This window comes from Pygoscelis adeliae, unplaced genomic scaffold (genome assembly GCF_000699105.1).
Source record: "Pygoscelis adeliae isolate BGI_AS28 unplaced genomic scaffold, ASM69910v1 Scaffold124, whole genome shotgun sequence".
In the NCBI taxonomy this organism is placed as follows: domain Eukaryota; kingdom Metazoa; phylum Chordata; class Aves; order Sphenisciformes; family Spheniscidae; genus Pygoscelis; species Pygoscelis adeliae.
In genome coordinates, this window is record NW_008824791.1 from 1,346,743 (window position 1) to 1,365,316 (window position 18,574).

The window sequence follows — 18,574 nt, forward strand, 5'->3', positions numbered from 1 at the left end:
AGGTCATGGAAAGCAATTAGAGAAGTTTCATGTCTTTTGTTCAAATCCATTTAGGCTCTCCATTGAATGACTGTCCTTGTTTCTCAGTTTAAGGTCACTGAGGTAGAATCTATTTCAAAGAAATATTGTTTTCTTATTCTGAAAGCTACTTGTAGTCTATGAAAATAATTGTACCTTCATCAGCTGAGCAATAAATGCAATTAAAGGTCTATTTCTGGGCCTATTCATACCTAACTTGCTCCAAGTTTCCCAGTCCTTCACCTAAAATGTTTAGTCTCTAGCCATACAAGGGTTGGCCCACTAAAACAAAAAGAGCAAACTGAATTTTTCTAGAAGACCGTTTTCTACTACCTTTTTTAAATGAGGATTATCAATGATTTACTGGATTGATAATTTATATATTTAAAAAAAACCCCAACATATCTAATGGCCAAACAACAACTAAGTTGTTGTTTGCACTAACAACTTAGTGCAAAAACCATTACCATGGATTTTTCTCCACACAGATACTGTGACTGAGTTCAAAGCGGGGGGGGGTAGGCGGGTCACAAGTGTACCATAAGCATAATAAACCATCTAGCCTACCAAAATATCAGGGTAAATGCGTATGTGCTTAACAGCTTTGTTGTTAGCTGGAATGATGCCAAGATGAAATATGAAGATAGAAGAGCCTTATTTTCTTCCATTACTTGAGTACAAATCATCCGATGTGCTACATGCAGCCTGACACCTAGTACATCCTTCCTTTTCAACTGTGGTGCAAATTTTTAACCAAGTTAAAGGCTCTCTGTTTGCTGCTGTAAACCTCAGGTGCAAATATCACTAAGAGTAATTTTTAAGAGCATTATTTTGCAAAAGCAGATGGATGCTTTCCAAGCTAGAGCTGAATAAGTGGTGCAGAAGAAGGGCATGAGCATTCTTCTCAAACTTCAAATGGCACTTTGGTCTTTACCTCCTTTTTATCTTCTTTCCCACAAACCTGAGCGTGAAGCATAATCACTTTTTTGTGCCACTGTTGGGAGGAAAACTTAGCATGTCACAGTTATACACAGTTATTTGTGAACAAAAATTTGTGATTTTGACTGGGGTCAGTCACTGCTCATCGTTTGTTTTTTCCATTGATTCATCATGGACAAAAGCAATATGCAACAACGTAGCTAACCAATCATCGCACCAGGAGAAAAACAGAGTGTGCTATATTTCAGTATTTTCTCACACATTATTCGTGAGAACTCTTTGTAAAAGGAAAACAACCGTCCTCTCCTTCCCTCTCTTCCAGAAAACAAACACACACGCACACAAGTATTCACTTGATTTTGGTTAACAATAGCTTTAGACATTCATGGTGCTCAAAGAACTTTGCAAGGAGATAGAGTAAACTGGAATGAAAAACTGAATCCTTAGAAGGATGTTCTTAGAAACTCAGAGAAAAATTCTCCCACAAACATTCTTAGCTTTTACTTGGGAGAAATTAACCTGACTCAGTATCATCTTCCTCACAGATTCGTTTTACATGTTTCTATCCTAGGAAAACCTTCCCATTCTCCCTTTTGTCTATATTCAAACCGTAACCAAATCAAAGTCAGGCTAGAAGCAGAATCCTGAAAAAAAGGAAAAATAAGAAAGCTGACTGTTTGCTTTTATTCCCCCATTCAAGAGACAAACACACAGTGCAAATACCCACCTATCAACACAGGCTGTGTTTTGAATTCTGGTGTTACAGGGGAGCATCCATAGGTTGTTCTTAACAAAAGGGAAGTTTTCCCGAAAGAGAAAGGAACAACATCCTGGAGGGAAGCTAGAATTGGGGCTGCATGCAAAATAGGACCGCATGCAAAATCATTGCCTGGAGAAGTCCTTGCCACATTTATTTATTTACGTTAATGAAGGCATATTCTGTAGATTCATTTTCTACAGTTGTTTCCCTTCTCTGGCATCTTTCTGCAGAAGCAGAATGATTTAGTGCAGCGTATGTGAGGACATCTGGGCTTTCAAGTAAAACTGGGGTGGAAGGAATAACAGTATCATTGTGAGGTGCATTAGGTGCTGTCCTCCGAGCGTTCCAGGGAGGGACATCATTGTCATAAATTGCATTGCCGTGCAAGGCCTGCAATGGGCTAGCCATGGAGCAATAGTAAGGTGAGGAGCTTTCTTCTGAAGCTTGAGTTGTCCCAGCAGCATGGGATGGAGCAGCTGCTGGACTTCTGACCTGCAGAAAACAGAACAGGGTACAGCTCTGTGCATATCTGGTTGTTGCCTGTGTTCCTGCTAAATAAGAGGTGTGTAAGATTTTGTTCAAGTTGCTTTATCCCCTTAAAACTGCTTTTGAGCACAGGTGAATTGGATTCACCTGGTCACTGGATTTTATATTGATCTTTGAAATAAAGTTAGAAATCATTCTTGTATCTCTTGCCTTTCTCCATTTCCCTTCCCAAACTTTTCTCTTTTCTTGCAAGATGCCAACTTAAGGCAAAACTAATTCCTCATTTTGTGAGAGCTCTCTATCCCACTCATTCAAGGCTTTCCCTTCTCAGTTTATGAAATCTTTCTTATTTTCACCTCCAAACCCCAGACTACCTTTTCCTCATTGACCCCATTCTCCCATTTCCTGATCTCTTGCTTCTTATCCTCTTTGTCTTATTATTTTCCAAATAAATCTTTCTCCTTCTCCAAAATTTGCAAATTCCTCTATAAATTCATCTCTCTCTAATGAAGTCCTCTTTTGACATCCATTTTTCTAGCCACTTAGAATATACTGCTTTTAATTTTCTTTCCTCCAACTTGCCCTTTGGGAGCTCTGCCCCCTGTTTGGTGCCCTTTGATCCCCACCAACACTTCCCCTGTGATTGATAGCTGTCAGCTCCGGTCGCATCTTTTGCATTCTGCCTTCTGCCAATCTAATTTCTCTGGAACTGATTGCAAGACCTGTGTGAATTCATGCTAGCCACATATGAAAGTGTTTCTTTTCAAACACTTTCCTCGCTCTGTGGGACATTTTTTGTCTTACACAGACAGTTTGAACCAGATCAACAGAGGTGCTTTAGGTGCCTAAACTCTTACTGGAATGGTATGTACAAATTAATACCTTTTAACAGGAACTTAGATGCCTAAAGTAGCTTTGTGGCGAAGACCTTCCTTCAGCTCAGCCATGGTGATATCTCACACCAGGCAAGCCAAGCTGTTCAGGCACCAAATCTGTCTCTGATCCTATGCCATGTTTTGTACTACACAAAGATTTGTTCTCGGTACGTGGTTATGCAGGACATGGTTAGGTTTTGATGATGGCAAAATTTAAACATACCAGGCTCTCTTGTCTCTGTGGGGTTAATGGAGTTCTTTTTTGCTTTGCTGGGAAAAATAAAAAAAAAAGATGTTTCAATAAATCAGCATTGAGAAGGTGCCTTTCTGCTTATGGAGGGAGTATTAATTACTATAGGAGTCCTTGTCTTGTTGAGTGGACCTCAAAGAATAAAAATCTATTTCCAAACTGGATTTGGGAATAGCTATTCTGACAAAAGCTAACCAACACAGAATGATATATTTATAGAATGAATTTCTGTGTTCCACAGAGCTCCTCTGAATAGGAGCAGAAAAATGCCTAGTGTACTTGTGACCTGTTTTCTCTGTGTTCAGTGAACTGAGTGGGGACAAAAAGGCACGGAAAATCCTAAAGCCATTCTATGAGCAAACATGTTAAATTTTATTGGAAGATGAAATAATTTCATTTTCCTAAAATAAAAAATCCATGGGATTATAATAGGCAAATGCGAGATCACTTAAATTAAGATATGGGGGACTCCAAGTTCCATTCTTGATTTAGGACATGGCAGCTGTGTAAGAATTCCTGTAAAGCAGGAGAGATTGATACTGTAATTATTTGAAAATTTAGAGGGAAAACTAGGAATATAAAATGTAAGTGGATAGAGCATTTGCATGGCTAAAACTCCTATTTATTTCTAACTTGATTATTTGCATATTCCTGCACACAGGAGAAAAAATTCCAACTATTATAAAGTCTGAGATTTTAATTTGTTCCTACTTTACTTTCATCCCTCTGTCTCTGGAAGGGAACAATACATGGGACGAATTAAATTCTTAAAGATTCAGTATCCTAACAGGTGCACTCAACAAGGACATCTCACCAATCACTTGGGGTAATTATTACGGCATTTTCATAGAGCTTTGAATGCAACTTCTGTGAAGCTGTGGAAAGGTGTGGAATCAAATGCATGTTAGGCAAAGGTTAGATGGTAAAACTACTTACCATGGTACCTCCTTAGACACCAAAACACGCATACGACGATGAACGGACAACATAGACCCACGGATGCTGAAGCATAAATAATGTGCAATATCTTGTAGTTTCCAGATTCTTGGGACTCTTCTGAGATACTAGTGGTATCTAAAATTGCATTAGTATGTGTTAGCATAGAGAAATATTTGACTGGCTTTTTTTTTTTTTTTTTATTAGGTCTTTCTGAAGCAACTGTCTTCTTAATGTACTTAAACGTTCTTTAACTTGGTCCAGCATGTCAATCAGCTAACCATCTCCATGGGCATTCTACGAAGTATGAAGATACTGGAAGGAAAAGTGCATGGGAAAGTGTAATTGGTGAATGATGCACGGCAGAAGGCTGGCAGAAGCAAACAAAGGGTCAGAATTAGAGCAGTGCTCTGAACTTCCAATATATTTTTGCAATTGTAATTGTGAGCAATAACCAAGCCTGAGTAAAAACCATACTTCAGGCTATGTTAAAGTGACGGTATAGCATGATTTCTAACACTTTGTAAGTATAAACCGTATATTGCTGGGATATTAAAGAGCATGTCAGAAGTGCAGATTATACCACCAGGAGGTAATTTGATTGGCTTTGTCCCTTTTATGCTGAATGCTGGACAGTCATAGCCTTGAAAACTGTGACCCTTGAGAGACTGTACATTGTGCAAGTGGGAAGAATGCAATTGTAGTTTAGCAATGAGTTTAAATTTGTCTTGACTGCACAAAACACTCTAACCAGAAATTCATAGCAATACAGATTAGTTCCTTTCTCTTAAAGAGGAAATAAGAATCAGAAATTACCTTCTGGTGAAATTGTGATAATGTTTGCAGACTTTTCTGAAAGAGAAAAACAAGACAGGGAAATGAAAGAGCAGCCTGACATTTTGCACTGCCGTTGTGTTCTCTGCACTGCATACTGAAGTCTTTATAAGGCTCCCCTTCAATCTGCCGATGGAAGAGGGAGCAAAATGCAAAAAGCAAAGGGAAGGGTGTTCTGGGGGGAGGGGGAATGACGTGTTGATCTCCCACTGCCAACAGAGTAATTCTATCTTCCAGACCTCTTTGGCGTTCAAATAAATAGATTGGCAGAACACATATTTTGAAGGAAACTTGCATCGTGAGCTGGGCATATACTGTGTCTTCTAGCACATTTCAGCCATAAATTTCAATGTTGCTCCCTCTGTTGCAGCATTTCGTGTGGCACTAAACAAGGCTTTAAAGTTCATTAACTTACCAGAAGAGGAACTGGCAACAGAACAATCGTACACCTCAGCTGCCTGGGGTCAGTGGGACACTGCAGCCACACAGATCACTTTCTAGCTGCAGAGCAACACTGAGGAGGGCAGGCATGGCTCGTCATAATCTAGCCTTGGCATCCCAACTGCCTAAGTTAATGTGAAGGCCTCACTTGCCCTTAACTCCTCAGGATCATTTAAAGCTATTGTAATCTTTCCTGCTCTTGAACTTCTTGGTGTACAAAACTATACTTTCTCTGTTTGTTGTAAGAGAGATCATTCTCAACAAGACGCTTGAATTGCTTTGTCCTCTTTGCTGTTGTGTGGCCTCATCGACTGCTACTGCATGACCATTTGCATCCTGTCTAGTCCATGAGACGTATAATCAGGCTGTCCTCCCACAATCTTTTTGTGTTCCAATTGATTTTTTTTTTTATTATCAAATAGTCCACTAATGGCTGTTTCATACTGGCAGCTTTGCTCTTCTCTTCCAGATCCTCCTGTTATTTCTTTATTTTGTTATTTCCTTTCCCCAGGAGCAAGAGGCAGGATAGAAGCATGAAGAAGGTGATAAGTACCACCACAACTGTGCTACCAGACAAACATGTTGGGAGAACCCATCATCCAGCATGCATGAGCTTTCCTGTATGTGGCACCCTTTTGTTTAAAAGGGCTCTTTCCTAACACAGCAGCCTCACCTTCAACAATAACCTTTATTCCATGGCTCTCGCTGGAAAAGGTGTCCACTATTGCTCGACAACGATAAGTTCCGCTGTCGTTCTGATTAACTGAGAAAAATTCCAGAGTAAACACGTTGGAATTCTCCTCTGCTTTTTCCTCCTTCAGCAGCACACATGTATCCACCTCTATCTTGCACCACTGCATGAGAGGCTTTTTCTTGCAGTAACGAAATGGACAGTTTATAATCAAAGAGTTCCCGACATTAATTTTGTACTGGGAGTTTCTTTTAACTTGAATTTCAACTGGACAATAGGTGGCATCAAATCCTAGAAGAGAAGAAAAACATAACAAAAGTCATGGTGGTGGGGGTCTGGTATATACTCCCCATAACACTAATCACAGTTCCTTTTCTCTCTCGTTACTCAAGACTTACCTTGTCTATATGCAGGACATCCGATCTCTATATGGGACAGTGACAGCAGTTAACATCAAGACTATTGGTTCTTTCATTTTTAGGAGGATTGTTAAAATGCACTTTCTCCCTCTGATATGATTTTTTCCCTTTTTTCTATAGCTCAGTCAAGTTAGAAATTTAATAGTTTAGAAAGAAAGTACATAAAACATACGTAGCAGGTTTTCCTGTGTCGTCCTTCTCACAGACCTTTCTGTTACTTTTAGATTTACTTCAGATTATTGTTTACTTCACAGTTCTTGTTAACTTGCAGAAGTAAAGCCTTTTCTTTGGTAGAGATTTTTTATAATTGTAATAATGAAAAGAATTATATTCAATGCAAATATACCTTATCTCTATTTTTTTATTTTTGTTACATTTTGTTAAACTCGATGTTCAAGCTATGGTATGTCACCTTAACTCTGGGTCTTGGTATTGAATGTCCTGACCTTTTCTTAAAGATTCATGTTTCCTGTGGTGCTTTATTTCTCTGGCTAAGTAAAAGTAACAAAAACTATGTGATGCTCACGCGCTCCCTACTTCCCTACCCTGTCTAACAGTACTGTGCTTGTGAACTGAAGAAAGTGATTGCTTGCAAGTCCAGAGAAAGAAATCTTAAATGCATCAATATCTTCTGGTTGATAGAGGGGAGTAGAAAAGATGGTAAAGTATGCTGAAGGCAAGTTTTGTAGGCAGGAGAAATGTATAGGGGAGGAAAGAGCAGTGTGGAGAGGGAAGGGGTCTGTCTGTCAGCAGCCAGTGCTGGTTCAAGGGACGGAGCCTCTGGGACGCCAGGCAGCCAGCGCACATAACTGCGACACCGAACACCTCGCCTCCACCGTCAGCCAGGCTTTCTTATGCGTGTGATATAGCAATCCTTGTGAATACCTGGGTAGTATATTCAAGAGCTTGGCATGGCCAGATTAACAGTTTTCATCTAGGACCTCTAGTTTGCAAGCCTTTTCTCTACAAATCTCAGACTACTCCACACCATAAATAAATTGTAGAGCACTCAGTAATACTGAGTTTTAAGCATAAGTGTATTCATAACCTTCATTACAGCAGAGCTAATGCTTTGCTGCTGTTGATTTTTTGGTTCACTCTCTTTCAGGTGACTGGGAACGGGCGTCTAAAAATTAGGTGGCACTCATCTGTCTGTAAACCTAAATCTTTAATATTGTTCTCATTTTGCCTATCAAATGTGCCTGATCGTGCTTGATGATGAGGAAAAGGCTATTCACTGTAAGGCTGTTACTTGCAGCCACTGCAAGAAATTGTGGTCTCTGGTATATCTCTGCCATGTGTAATAGAGAAACTCATCTGCTCACGGGACTTGGCATCCTGGGAAGTTTCTGCTTTGAGGGGTCCAAATCTGAAATCATCCTTGTATACCAACTTTCCCTCAGTCAGGATAGCTTTAAATGAGGATTGAAGTGGGGTGAGTAGAGTGGTAAAAGCACACAGGTAAGCAACTTGGACAAGGACTTTAAAATTGGTCCTTGCGGAAGGGGCAAGTGGAGGGAATTCAGATAATTTGAATGGAGATGAGAAAATGAACAAGGACGACAATAGCTCTGGGTACAAACAATATCTTTTTACGAATGAAAAAAGTCTGGATAAAAAACAAGGGGAACTAGAAGCCTGAATTCATTCAATATCCCTAAGAAGAGAAGGAAGGACAGCAGTAGAATAAAAATAGTTGGGTTCGGCAAAGAAAGCTTAAGTAAATTTGGAGACCTGGGAGATAAGAACTCAGCGGATGTAAATACAAAGGAAAAGGACGTAAACAGAGCTGGTGGTCCATCCAATAAATGATGAAAGTACAAGCACTAAGCATCTACACTACAAGCACTGCAGCAAAAGACTATCTTGGCTAAATCATGAACAAGCTTTTCACTGAGACAAGAAGGAGGCCTCCAAAAGCATAAAGAACGTCAGGTTATTAAGGAGGGGCATAAAAGAACTGAGCAACATTGGAAAAGTCATGGCAGAGAATGAGATGCACTTAGGAAAACACATCAAATGTAAGTATATTGATTGTAAAACTAAGAAAATATTAGTTCACTAGTTAGTGTAGAGAGAAAGCTATCAATAGATAACCAGCAGTAAATTAGATTTGCCAGATAAATTAGAGAAATGATTTGTAAAAAGGCAGGCTCAGTTCAAGAAGATATACAGCAGACATGCGATAACTTTTGTGTTCTGCTAAGGACTGGTAAGTGTACCTAGGTCTTGTCCACTCTTTTGCACTGCTCTTCAGGAAAGAAGGGGGGCAATGCTTGGAGTCTCTCCAAGTTGGAAAGAAGACAGCAAATACCATGAACATGATAAGAAGGCCATAAAGGAAAGCTTGAAATTCTTGGGGTTGTTTCGCTTAAAGAAAAGCAATGAGAGGAAAGGACATACTAAATCATGTAAAGACATAAAAGAAGAATGAAATAATCTGGTTTTTCATGTTTCTGTTAGGTGTGGGGAGAAATAATGGGCTAAAAGTGAAGTAAGGAAGGTTGCTTACATAGTTTGAAAAACTTCCTAACTGTGAAAACTGTAATACTGGAACTGGTTTCTGTGGAAGCTTGTAGAGTTTGAATCACTGGCGGCCCTGAGGACTAGCCTACACTGACATCTGTCAGGATAACATAGCTGAATTTACCTTCTCACCTGTCCGTGTACGTAGTCATGTAGACAAGTTCATGGACATCAGGTCCATAAATGGATACTGAAGGGACTTGGGAAAGATGTACATGCTGATGTCCCCAGTGCAACTGTTCCATTGCTGGCGGGACAGGAGGGGAATGGACCACAGAAAGTGGGCATGCTCGTGTGCTCTCCCTGAACAGCCTTTCTTCTTGCTGCTGCCAGAGACAGAGCACTGGTCTTAGGCAGTATGGCATTTCTTACATGGTCTCCACTGATACACAAGATATGCTCATGATCCACTTTCTGCCACAGCATTGCCTCAATAGTAGCTCCCGATTATAAACAAATACGTGGTGTACAAGAAGAGATATTCTCCCACGGACCATCCATCTGGATGCGGTAGCAATAGCAATATATTTAATATATTTAATATAACATTTAATATATTGTATGATATTTAATGTGAATAAAATAATTAAATGTAGTATTTAATATATTAAATATACATAACTTTTTTTTTATTGCAATGTATATGATGTGGCAAATATATTGCAATAGCAACAGCTCTGACGTGTAGAGCCTGGCCATGTTCACAAGGTAACATTTAGGTGTTAGGTCAGCATGCCCTGCCCAGTCATCTAGTCCCTTTTCTGCTCCCTTGAATAGGATTATTCTGAAAGACATAGTTATGAAGCAGGATCACTTATCTCTCACTTAGACTCTTCCACCTCTGACTAAAAGAAAGCATGATTTGGTTTCAGGCAAGTAAGTCATATCTACTTTGGTCATACCACAGTAGCAGCACATGGTTATCAATAGCCTGAAAATGGAAACTAAAAGCTCAAATTAGAAAGTAGAGGTTTCAATTACTTCAGCAATGATTGCCATGGAAGATAACGCTTCAGGAAGTATCTATAAAGCTCAGATTGTATCCTGATAGCAGCCTTCTTTCTGATATAATCCTATGTAACAAGTGTTTCCAGAAGGATGTGCAGGTCTCTGCAGAACAGATATTTTTTGATGTCCTTCAACTAATTATTTTATCATATAGTTTTATCTTTCTCAAAATTCTCCTTTGGGAAAAAAAAAAAAAAAACACCCCCAAAAACCCCCAAAACAAAACCCCAAACTTTTCTAGAAGTCCAAAAATTCCAGTTTCCCTCAAAGTTTTAAAACAGATTTCAGTGACACTCTCTCATTCAGCATTATTATTAACCAGGGAGAGGGGCACGAATTGTTGTACCTCTTTCATTCTTATCTTTTTCCAGTGCAGGGACATCACATTTTCCTCGATTTTGAATCATCTGATGCTTTTACAACAAAGTACACATCACTGCCCACTGTCACTTTTGGAAGAATCACCCGATCAGCATTGAGCAAATTTTGTACATCCAACAGCATTCACTTGGGACAGGGTTACCAATCCTCATGAATTCAGATGACCATTAGTTGTGTGGGTAGTTGGAAAGGAAAATGTCTTATCAATGTTAAATATTGCTCTAAAGAAATGATTGTCTTGCACTGGTCAGTATAACCTAGAGTAACACTCCGTGGCAGAACCTCCCGGAGAGAGGGAACAGGGGTGATACTGGGTGCACAGAAAGTTTTGAATTATCCTGCAGCCACGCCCTGAGAGGATATATATACATTTCCTGAGCAGAAGCCTTACTGAGGTCTGGATATACTTCTAGAGTAGTTTTTGTGCAGCCCTTGCTCTGTAGGTGAAAGGTATAAGCAGTTCAAGTGTTACACTGATACTTGCACTGATACCACAACGAGAAACTTCCCTCATACAACTTCCCGCACTACTACCAATTAAGTCATAAGGAGCTATTCCACTGCGAACAAAGGATTTACCTGGTTACAATTTGTGTTTTAAAAAACAGTTCCACTGGCATTGATATTACCCGTAATACTCTTGCTCACATAGTATATTTTTAAGAGAGTTGAAATAGAATGTGCTATTACATCTCTCAGTCAGGTGAGCTTGAATAGTGCTTCTGCTTTTTTCCCAGGTGCCTATGCCAACGTGCGCCACGGTTTTGCTCCTTCAGCTTCTAGTGGTGATCGTTCACTTACTAGTATAATTCCAATATAATCGGGTCTGGTTAAGTTATGTTTCCAGAGCAAAATTCCCTGCCATCAAGTGGGCCTGGCTCCAACACCCTTGCTTTCTCCAAGACGTTACCTATGGAATACGCCACTGAGGTTTGGGAACTCCACGTGGGGAAACTTGTACTGCACTTGCTACCCAGCCCAGTAGTGCCACTGCCTGCCCAGGATTTCTGAGCAGTAGAGTCCTCCTGTCCCACTAACCCTCAGAGGCATTTTCAGATAGAAGTTTGCATGACACCGGTCTACACACACGTGTTGGTTCTTAGCCTTCATTTCTGGCTGCTAATGCAGGTGGAAGTGTTTGGCAGCCTGATGTCAATTAACCCTAGCATATAAATCCTCTTCCTCTTTTCTCTTAAAATAAGTGGAGGTTGAGATTGCTGGGTTGCACTTGGTCTTGCATTTCTTCTAGTTTATAGTGCTTTTTTTCTTTTCTTTTCTAGTGTAGCTATAGACTGAGTAGGAGAAATTTAACTTACTGGAAATTGATATAATTTTCTTAGTTATCATTTATGGATCCCTTGGAAGAAGCCTGTGGGTACTAGGTAAACACCGCTATTTTATTTGTTGGGGGGGGGTCCCCTCCTGTCAGTCAAATAGAGCAATCTTTTGAACTTCCTTACCAGGAGCTATACAAGCTACTGCTTGCCTTTCAGTGTGTATGAGAATTTGTAGACTGTCCTCAGAGCCTGCAAAAGGGCCTTTCTTTCAGAGGCTTAAAGCAATTGGACTTCAGTTGCTGTTAATTATTATGGGTTTCTTAATGGTTACAAGACAATGCTTGGAGCATTAAAACTAATCACAATTACTTTTGTATGTTTCTGTGACTTGTTAATGACTGATGGCTGAATGATGACTGGGGCTTTAGGCTTTCAACTTTTTGCTAGGAAGAAATCTAGTCCTTGGTAAATGTTATTAGTCATTAATTTGGGGACCTTCTAGAACAATATCATCAGAAGAGATGAGTGAATAAGAGTTAAACTTTTTTCTCAGGCTTTAGGAAACTCTTAGTTTGAATTATTTTGAACTTCAATAACTAAAAATTTGGGCTAGAGAAAGCCTTTTCCTATAACCCAGCCTCTTTTTCTCTAGTAATTCAGTGTGGGAATTCATAATGAACATGCTCTGAAATCTCTAATTAACCTTTCTTCTCTCCCAAATCACACCTCACTCGGCAAGAAACTTTAAGTGGACAAAAAGCAGTGGAGAAAATCCTTTTAAAAACAAAAAGACTTGGGACCTTTTTTATATAGACTAAAATATTTAAGGCAAACTTTAAAAATACCTTTCACAAATTTCCTGTAAAGGCCATTTGACAGGAATTGGTGTCAGTGAAGGTTTGGGATTAAATAACAATATAAACCATAATATCCTAGACAATGAGGGATATCTTTTTTTTTAACAGGGGAAAAAAATCAACACACCTGACAATGAGGGAGAACCTTTTCTGTTCATTGGTTGTCATTAGAAAGACAAACATAAAATAAACTTCAACTAATGAATAAGCACAAAGATGGCTTGGTGCACTTTTCCTGTGACAGTGTATCTTAACTTTTTCCTATCTGCTGCCTCCTGTGGCTTATGAGAAGTCAGTGGTAGACGCACTGTCTGCCAATTATATTCTATACGTGCAAGTGCTTTCTGAGATAAATTCCGTTACCCTTTCTGTAACACTGTTACACGACAAGACCTGAAACCAGTTACAAGGTCTCATACCGAGTCTTAAGTTTTCAATGACACATATATTGGTGGTCACGATGAATATCTGAATGTGCAGTTTTCAAGAGGGTAAAAGAATCTGTAACATATGGAAGCCTTACGTATCAGCTTCAAACTTACACTCCTCGGTAAGATTCAGATTGACCAAAAGCACGTTTTCTTTTAGATCACTTCAGTGTGTTCCTGAACAGGCTGTGGCGAGCCAGGCTCTGTTGCACCAAAAATTAATCTGCACAGGTAAGGAAAATCTTCTGTATGGTGTACTGCCAGGATAAGGATTTCAAATGAAAGCGTGTATTCCATAACTTGTACAATAGGGCTATACCCATGACAATACTTCCTTTTATAAAAAACAATTTTAACTTTTTTCTCATTCTTATGTTCTAAAAAACATAGTCATGACATGACTCATTAAGCAAACAGAAGAGGTTTAATGGAGATGGCTTTCCATTTACCTAACTCAACCCATTAGCAGAAAAATGATAGCTAAAAATTGAGCCTTCTAATCTTAGAATTTTAAATGGTGTCATTCACACCTGGTCATCTAAGAACTCAGAACAACTCTAGTAAACTAGGACTTATTAATTGAAATTTCTGTCTGGGGCATTTGTTTTCAAAAGGATTTATCTTTACTTTGTTTTTCACTCTCTCCTCCTTTTAAAAAAAAAAAAAAAGAGGAACAAGGGATGGGATAGAATACAAGTCTCATGTATCATTCCCTGGGGCGGATAATGGCTGAGGTATAAAATGTCAATTATTCATGAAAAATAAATGTCTACAGTTAGTTTTGAATCCTACATTTGGGTCTGCCTGTGAACACAACAAAGCACTAGTAATGGTTTTAACTTGGGTCCAATGTTCTGGGAAGTTTCTGATTGCGGCTGTAGCACAAAAACTAAACCAGAAAGTGCATTGATTTGTTGGGGTTTATGTTTTAATACTGAGATCTTCATGACTTTGTTAAAATTAACAACAAAAAAAGAAACGGGCTGTGAGGAGGATTCATGGAAAAATATGCTTCCTTCTTGAATTTAGGTAAGGTGCATTTAGAAAGAGAAGCACCTCAGAAGACATATTAAGTGATACCTGGATAGGCCTTTTTCAGACTTCTCCCAGCTTCAGAGAAGGCTTTTCAAGGAATGATGTAAAATTTAATGTAGTCATTTTACAAATTTATATCACAATTTAGATTTTTCGAAGAATGTCATTTTGCTAATGGAAAATTAATTTTAGTCCTTTTCACTTAATTTTTCCCATGCCATCTTAAAGATACAGTAGTGTACTTTTTCTATTTACTTGATGTACAGTGAAGGTTTTTCCGTTTCTTGTTGTTTTTCTGTGGGTTTTTTGTCTGGCAATGGTAGTATTTGTAAAGCTGACCTGCTTGCTGAGGTAGCTGACGGAGAGTTGCATCATTTTTTAACTATTCCTTGATGGAAGTGTAAGTGCAGAAAATATGCCTTTATATTTTGATGACTGAAACTTGAAGATGGAACACTTCCGTTTAGCTGAATGTCAGCATGTCCAGGCTATCGCACAAGAAGGCCTAACAGCAAGGTGTTATTTTAGCCCGAGAACCGCGCCCACCATTAGCGAGCACGCGTGCGTGTACTTAGTTACTGGCTGGGGCTTCTTGGAACGAGGGGAGTTTTGTTGGGTTTCATTTTCATTGGGATGAAAAGCTTTGTTTACTTTGTGTATGCTGTCCAGACAGCAACAACCACTCTTTGAGACTGGATGGGAACAACCCATTCTTTGGTGTTATAAAGGACACAGGGTCTAACTGGACTAAAATTACTGGGGTAAAGGGGGAGAAGGTCCTTCTGCTTCTGAGTTATCAGAAACAAGTTTACTTCTCCTTCCCTAATTTAGAAGAGATTTGCTGGTTATTGACTTCGTATATGAAATCTGAGCGGTCAACTTTGTTCCTGTTAGGAGTAAGGGAAACTTTGGATAGATTTGCAACATACAAAGCTTAAATAAGTTGGCTTCAATTATCAGCTTACTTCTAACCAAAATACAAACCAAGCAAGCTTGAAAACCTTATGGCTAAAATATAAATATATTAAAAAATAAAAATTTACATCATGGTTCTGTAGAGACTGACTTGCAAAACTTTTCTCTCTGTAATGCTCCTATAAAGATGATCCTGATATTTGTAGTAATATAGGTGTATAGAAGGAAATAGTATTGTTCTCGGAGGACCCCGAGTAGTTTTGATGTAGATTAAAGAATAAAACCTAGTAAAATAAATTCTGTGTAAACAAGATTCATGCGATAAGCAGCATAACAGAAATTACATTCTGTTTTAAAAACAGTATCTAGGAACCTGGCAGATGAGTGTGGAGGGTTTGTCCATGTATTAGTGAACTATATGGGGTGATGCAGAGAGGTGATTGTGTGAGGGACTAAACACAGGCAGATTTAATGAAGTTAATAGAAACAGCGGTTAACTCTTACAAGAAAAGAAGATGCTTCCGTTTAGGGTATGAAGGACGTTATCAGCTCTAGATACACCCCCTTCAGAAGTATGTTGGTTTATTCATTTGAAAATCAAATATAAAGCAATTCAGTAGCCTCCCTGAGCTCAGATCATACCCTGATTAAGAAACAGCTGCATCTAACTGACCTGGTAATTCATGTCTTTAAGCTAAATGTTTGGGGTTCCCTTCCCAGGCAGATGTTCTGAATGCTTGTTTAACCTTTCCTATTAGTATTAATGATGTTGTTTATTCATAAAAACAAGGAGTGTCAAAAGATACTATAGATTTGCAGAGTTAGTCATGCATGTCAACTAAGCTTCACATAGCCAATTCAATTTGTCTGTGTAATTTTAGCAGTGCCTTATAACAAATGTTATTTTGATCAATTTATCAGTTGATGTATCTGAAATGTATCAACAGCAGCTGAGCGCATCCATTACATTAGCTATTATCCTTTCTGTATGACTGCCTTCCTTTCAATACTAAAATCTATGTCTCCTATATGATATTAGCAGGGAAGAACTTGAACCAAAATAATCTCTAGTAAAAATATTAGGAGTATGCCGGGCACAGGGTAGTTCTTGCATCAGTCCAAATTAGGAGAACCTCTCTAGTTAAAAACTGTGGAGGTTCAAAGTTGAAAGCAGGATGAAAATTAGATGGAGTTAAGCTAAATAAGTAAGGACAATTTTCTGGATCCAGTTCAGAGCTAGTAGGATTCCTGGATTTCAAACAGAGGCTTGAATGCTGCCAAACCCCGTGAAGGCAGAGCCTTTGGCCACAAAGCAAGATGTGTTTGGTCCCCAAGTGCTAGAGTTCTGGTCTAGACTGTTACCTAATATTTCTCAACTATTGTCATCATCATCATCTTTAATCGAATTAGAAGACTCTGATATAGTAATAAAATAAGACACAGATTATATCCAAGGTACACTAAGCGCTGCTTTGGTTTTTGTTCTCCCCCCGCAATGTTTAATAACTGCAGACAGATTAAATTATAAGACCACATCTTACCGTAAACTTGATCGCTGCTCTGAGCCAGCATTACTAGAAGGATGTAGGGTAAGATCCTTTTTATCAACATGACTGGAGGAGCCTTCGTTCTCTGGGCATGGTAGAGAGAAGAGGTTCTTGCGGGTTTAGAAAGTGCAGTTCAGATGGCCTCTTGCATCCTGTTAGGTCTATCTGGGCTATATGTCTGAGACGATTCCCTTTTCTAGTTCTTCTGTCAAGACAGTGCAGAAAGGGGTGGGGAAGCAATATATCTGCAGAAATCTGAGTGGTTACACAGTTGTCTTTTTTTTTTTGTGTAGTTGAAATGTGAACTGCTTGATCATCTCGCATCATCTCAGATCTCCTCTGCGATTGAAGGCAAGACATCTTTCACCTTTCTCTGGCTCCCCTCACAGTGTAACAAACATAGCTGCAGATTTTTTTTTAAAGATGCTCCTACAGTTGAGGTTTTGACTTTTACAAGCAGCGATATAGCAGAGAGAAGGGATGTACAACAGTGTTTTAAACTTCTTTAGTCGTGGTGTATTATTCTAATTCAATGTTAACAAATTAAGAAGCTGAACAAATTCGCTATTCACAAGCTGGTAGATGTCAGAAACACATGTCTAACTAGTCTTAATTTACATTAGATTAATTTACAATAATCTGCACTACAAGAGATGATTGCTTATACCATAAGGTCAAATAGAGTTTGGATTTTGTGGGTTCTTTTTCCAGTATGTCCTCAACACATTTTTCCCCTAAATATTTCTAAAACACTGAATCATTTAGCTGAACCTTCCCCAAAAATTCTGTCAATGCAGAGTTTCTTCATAAAGTTAGAACCAAACTAAGGTTGAACAGAAACTTTGTATATCGCAATTATCACTTCTGCTTACAATGCAAATACAACAACCACAAACAGAAACCAGGGAAGAAATGAATGCAGTTATGAAACCCTATGTTAAAATGGGGAGGTTTAGACGGGGCATTAGGAAGCATTTCTTTACTGAGAAGGTGGTCAAACACTGGTACAGGCTTCCTAGAGAGGTGGTCGATGCCCCAAGCCTGTCAGTGTTGAAGAGGCGTTTGGACAGTGCCCTTAACAACATGCTTTAACTTGTGGTCAGGCAGTTGGACTAGATGATTGTTTATAGGTGCCTTCCAACTGAACTATTCTATTCCAAATAATTCAAGCTTTCTAGACAAAATAGATGCATATTATGCTCTAACAAAAATGTAAATTATCAGGATTTTTTCAAAGTAATATTTGAAGAAAATAATTGAACAGCTTTCCAAAATTTCCCCGTTGGAAGTGTCTGGCTAAGTATGTGATGATCAGGAGAATCATACTGATGTTTGTGAGAAACTGAAACAGCCTTACAAAAATTACAATCCAGTCTAAATGGAAAATATTTATGAAAGAAAACTCCTTGAGTATAACTGCATGCACAGCATGCTTCCACTTGAGACAAAATACTAGTACCGCAGATTGCATTTCTGTATAGCGAAGACATCTAGTGGCTGAATCCATAGCTAGCTTAGATGGTAAAATTGGGCATTAAGGGATGTGTTTCCTGGCAGTGTAATTCCTGCTTGTGTTAATGTTGAGTTATCCAAAGTTTGTGCTAAGAATGTAGTATTAGTAGTTGGTACTTAATCTCTGTATTCTTATTAGGAGAACTGTTTTGGGCCGAGTCCTTTGCTACTGACTGAAGCTTTTTAATAAGACAAGGTTTTGTCTGTTCTCTATGGTGTTTTGAGATTGGCTTTCTAGGTGCATAATTCCCGGTTGCTAACTTTGTGGAAGTATTCTGAACTGTAAGAATAGGTGCTGTCATACGTTAGCCTTTTGGGAGAGGTGAGGTGGGTCAGAGGGGCAGGAAGGAGCACGTGTTTCCTGTACCGCATATTGTATGTGGCTTGTGAGGATTCTTTACTTTGTATTTTCAATAGTAAATATCTTGGACACTCACCC

The 18,574-nt window shown here is 38.9% G+C and overlaps 1 protein-coding gene across 1 annotated transcript; it reads right to left on the minus strand.

The window, feature by feature from the left end:
- Positions 1-1,863: 1,863 nt before the first annotated feature.
- On the minus strand, positions 1,864-16,687 carry BTLA (B and T lymphocyte associated). The gene is made up of 6 exons (XM_009323933.1): positions 16,618-16,687; positions 6,213-6,521; positions 5,081-5,116; positions 4,265-4,402; positions 3,302-3,348; positions 1,864-2,209 (listed from the first exon to the last, which is right to left on the minus strand). Exons 1-6 carry the CDS (start codon positions 16,685-16,687, stop codon positions 1,868-1,870), a joined length of 942 nt encoding a protein of 313 aa, XP_009322208.1. The 3' UTR covers positions 1,864-1,867.
- Positions 16,688-18,574: the final 1,887 nt, after the last annotated feature.